The 5,000-nt window shown below is 42.0% G+C and overlaps 1 protein-coding gene across 1 annotated transcript in view; it reads right to left on the bottom strand.

Moving 5' to 3' along the window:
- The window catches only part of LOC125031405 (phosphatidylinositol phosphatase PTPRQ-like), a 14,649-nt gene that overhangs the window by 2,255 nt on the left and 7,394 nt on the right, over positions 1–5,000 (bottom strand). Inside the window, exons 8-11 of the mRNA XM_047622122.1 lie at positions 3,998–4,297; positions 2,188–2,484; positions 1,785–2,060; positions 1,370–1,669 (exon numbers count right to left, since the gene is read on the bottom strand). Coding sequence (XP_047478078.1) covers positions 1,370–1,669; positions 1,785–2,060; positions 2,188–2,484; positions 3,998–4,297 — 1,173 coding nt within the window. The remainder of the gene's footprint in view (positions 1–1,369; positions 1,670–1,784; positions 2,061–2,187; positions 2,485–3,997; positions 4,298–5,000) is intronic.

Genomic DNA, 5,000 nt, shown 5'->3' on the forward strand with positions numbered 1-5,000 from the left:
AGTAAGGATGAAGTGTCAAAGGCCGAAGACGGCCTGTGTATGCAGGAGGCAACTGTAGGGCGCCGCGTCCATCGTGATGTTCCGGCAGATACTTCAGACGCTGTCCGCCAGACGTCTGACGTACATGTCCCGGAAGCGCATATGCTCCTGTGCCGACGTTAGGAACCGCACCATCTCCCTCTCCACAGGTTGCCGACTGCTGCCGATGACGACGTTGGTGTGCGCCGGTACCAGCATCCACTAATGTAGTAGCATGGAGGCTAGGGGTCAGCCTGTCAGCTCCCCACAGATCAGAAGATGGGTGGGTACCATCAGAAGGCCCTGGAGGCTAGAAGGAGCGGCAAAAACACGGGGCCGACAACAGAGCTAGTGGCAGGCAGCTCCCCCTCTCAGCTGTCCTACCGCGAAGGTTGAGGCCCCGAGGAAGGCCCCAATGAGAGCCTAGATGCCATTGACCTCCCCCACTGCACAGCTGGTGAGACCTAGAAGCCGAAGTAGTTTGGCATTATTGTGATCTGCGCTTTGGTTGCAGTAGTAGGTGGTTCGGTGCTGAATCCGTGAAGCGTCGGTGCAGAAAGTGACGGCACTGAGAGCAACAGTGAATGCCTCTCGTCGCGTCTCACTAGTGGTTCTTCAGGGGAGATGTTGCCACTTCGGCTGCCGTAAGAGATCTGACCCCAAGCTAGTGCCATCACTGGCAGAAGCTATCTTTACGTAAATGTTGACACGACATGCTTATCTCTCGCTCTCCCTTTCTTTCTCTCTCTCTATATATATAGGTGTGTGTAGGTATCTGTATGTGTTCATATGTGTATATACTGTACATGTATGTGAATTATATATATATATATATATATATATATATATATATGTATATATACACATACATACATATAACTACACTTAGTGTTGGCAATTGCATCTCAGTGACTTAATGTTGTATTGTGTGTATTTGGTCTGACATACAGTATATGCATGTTTATTTAAGGTTGCAAGCAAATTTATATCTATGATGTTGACACCTCCTCAGTTTCTTTGACTAGATTTAAGGCTGTTGACAATGTATAGGGTTAACACAATTTTATGGTTCTCAACCTGTAATTCTGATTTTTTTTCTCCTGAAAACATAATTTGATTTTGATTTTGGAAAAAATAATATTAATAAAATGTACATCATTGGGAAATGTGCTTAACTGGCTCATACACTAGTTCACATGATAAACCTAGAACACCTTAAATAGTAAAGAGGATTGTAGACCAGTAACCATCGGATTGTCTTCAAACTCTGTAGGTGTATAAAAACAATTAAAGCTATTACAATTCTTAACTTTAAGACAATGCTAGTGCAGTAAAATTACGAAATAATTACCATCTTCTTCAGTGACGGCACTAGAGCACTCTCGACTAGGTCCGTAGCCTCCTTCTGTTTTAACTGCTACACATACAGTGTAATTGGTATATGGTTTTAGGCCTCTGATGGTATAATTGGAAGTGTTTGATATGATTGTCTCGTTTACTTCACTTTCTCCATAGTTCTGCCATATCCACATGACCTTGTTGCTGATGATGGTACACTTTCCATCTGGTTTTGGCTGTGTCCATGTAACCTTAAGCTGATCTGATATATTAGGCACCATAACAGCAACCACATCATCTGGAGCTTCTGGGGCTGGAATGTTACATTTCTATTTGAATTCCATGTTAATTTATACATCAATTGACATTATTCCACATATATTCTAGCGAAGTTCTTAGCCTACAGACTTGATGCCTATAATCCTTACCTACTGCCATTGTTGTATTTCTGTTACTTCTGTCTCCAAAACCTTTTATAGTCTCAGCCATAATGGTAATTTCATGGAAGACACAAGCTGTTAAATCAGTTATTTTGTAATGTGTTTCGTTATAATTGAGGTCTGTAGAATTAACTTGATTTCCATATCTCCATTCAATCTTGTATCTTGTGATAACACCATTTGGCCGAGGTGGTGGGAGCCATTTAACTAATAGTGACGAAGGCGTTATGACATCTAGCGAAGTAATTATTGCAGAACCAGGAACTGGAAATGGTTAACATATTTACTACGACATATGGCTGCATAATAAATGAACATTTGAATATTTATATCATTTGAACATTACAGATATCCCTGTCACAAAAGCATAGGGAAAAAATGGCATACTTACTGTCTTGGTCAGTGGTATTATTTGCAGTAACTTCTTGACCAAAACCTCCATCTGTTTTAGAACCCACATGTACCATGTAAGTAGTGTAGGCTTCCAGGCCAGATATAGAGTATGCTGTACTGGCAATGATTTCCTCATGACCAACTGCATCCCCTGTTTCAGCTAGAGTCCACCTTATGGTGTTGTTAGTAATGGGGCATAAGGGTCCAGGAGGTGCAGGTTGTGTCCAGGTCACATCCAAGTGGTCTGACACATTTTCCACCATCAGTACTCTTATATTGGATGGTGCTTGTGGAGCTGTGGATGTTAAAGTCATAAATTATATTTGCTGCAGTTGTTAATACTTAAAAGCAACTACATGATTACAATTGACCAATGATCCTGTTTGATAACTACTGTAATAACTATAATTTTCTTTCAACTTGTAGACTATCCCTTCTCATATACACTATTAGAAAAGTTTGCGAGTCACAATTCGGCAGAGGAAGCCAACACTTGAAGACTCATCTAACCTATAAGGAACTGGATTTCAGCTTTTACGAAACATCGATATTCGTGGATAGAAGAAGCAGGTTTTCCCAACAGAGCTTTCCATGTTCTAGCCATTTGAAACCTTTTATCAAACATCAAGGATTTTAAAGTGAGGTTGTCAACTGGGACAGTAATTGGTCTAAGATAGAAAATCTGTTTACTGCAACTAAGAAAACATATAACTCAAAATCGAGAGGGAATAAAACATTTTACAAATAGTTACCATAAGGAATACATTTCGCTCTGGTCTCACTGTAGTTAAGGATAAGGATAAGTCCGATATGCGAAGCTGAGCTTCGCCCGGGCTATGCCAATGAAGGGAGCCCGGCCTGTGTCGACTAATGCCGACTCGCTAACGTGTGTCAGCTGGTGCTGACTCGTCTTAGTCCTTACCCGCCGTGGTGCCCAGTCACAGCAGTAACCTCCAGGCGACAATTGCAACTTCTCGTGCCTGGGCGGGGCGCGAACCGCCGACCCCTCGGATGAGAGGCCGACACGTTACCACTGTACTAGCCCGGAGGCTTCACTGTAGTTAACGGCCTCATTTTCACCTTAGTTAACGACCTTACCAATTATTGCATTATAATTTGTGTTTTTTTTCAATCTTGCCATTGCTTAAAATCTATCATCTAGAACTGCCTCTCTTGAAAATCCAATCACGAGCACTGATTACTCAATGTACAATGAAGGGCGCATAACAAGCAATTTGATGTAGGAAGCAGTTTGCAGAAGACCCCCGCACCTTAAAGCCTACGCAGCGCGAAAAAACGAAAATTATTGCTGTTATTTCGGACGTCTTATTTTAGTTTTAGTTTTATTATAAAGGCATCAAGTGGCTCATGTTTGTAAATGTGTACATATTATGTGTCGATATCTGTGCAAGTAGCAGTGACATGGCTCTTAATAAAGTCACGTCGCATCACACTTTGACTTGCTTTTTCCGCTAAACAGGTTACCCTTAGGTAGCTTAGATATACCAGTGAAGTTTCAATACCATGACATCACTTTGTAATGTGCTGCACATGTGAGTCGATTAGAAAGTTTTACAAACACCAGTCATACCAATATATATCTAGTGGTTCCATGAAGTAAAAATAAATAGAACATTGATTAAAGAAACCATAACTAAACTACTTAAAATGTTGAAATGTTATCTTTAAAACAATATGGCAGGCATCATGCAATGGGGGAAAAATGCTACCACAGGATTTGGCAAATATTTGATTGACGTGACTGACATTAAGGTAAACATACAAACAGATATCTGCAGATAACTCACGTTTGGCAAATGTGTTTCCAATGTTCTCTCCATATTGGTCCCCATAACCTTCCTCGTTACCCGCTCTCACAGTGATGCTGTACTGAGTACAGGGATCCAGGCCGGTAATGGTGTAGGATGAACCAGCAGCGATTTCTTCCTCGCCAGCTGATCCACCTGTGTCGGCTCTAGACCAGCTGATGTAGTTGATGGTGATCGGGCACAAGGGACCGGGAGGGGAGGGCTGAGTCCAAGTTACGTGTAGACTGTCTGACTTTCTTTCCATTGCCAGTACTGTCACATTGGTTGGTGCTTGAGGAACTGGAGAAATAAACACGCACTACAGTACACAAATGCAAAAATAAAAACTGAAATATTATGGTTACTTCTTGTTCATAAATAAGGCACACAGCTTTATATGAATTCCCAAACACAATAATTGACACACCCGCTATTTGCCCAGTGACACACGACCATCTTGCACTGATCACTATCACTTAATATCTCTGTAGGCTTTAATGCCGTCATACTATCACACCTGTGTCAGCATCCTCAGTCCCACGTCTGTGTCACAACACACAATTCACAAGCTATACATCAGCTTCAGTGTTTTTGGTCTGCTCACTCTTGTTCCTGGAGCTCTGCTGGATCCTTTGCTCTGCTCTTACCAGATCACTGCTATGTCGGAAGCATCAGCAGGACTCTAATACTGTTCAAGCAGGCACATCAGCAGGGACTTTCCTTGGTGCCCATCTTCACTTCTCCTTTTCTTTCCTTTATCACTCTTCTTCCGACACTCTCTAGGCTGCACCGATTCTCCCTTCAGCCTGGCTGGGTCATCCCACCCAAGGAAGCTATAAGGAAGGTGCTTGCATGTGGAAGGAAATTGACTAGTCTTAGCCTTAGCCACGCCCCACTTTGACAGAGGTACTGTAGATTACTTGACACTCACATACAGTACAAAATATACTTTAGCTTTTTGTAAAGACTCTTAATTCAGTGTAGTCAGATTTCATTCAAATAA

Source organism: Penaeus chinensis, chromosome 2 (assembly GCF_019202785.1).
Source record: "Penaeus chinensis breed Huanghai No. 1 chromosome 2, ASM1920278v2, whole genome shotgun sequence".
Classification (NCBI taxonomy): Eukaryota; Metazoa; Arthropoda; class Malacostraca; order Decapoda; family Penaeidae; genus Penaeus; species Penaeus chinensis.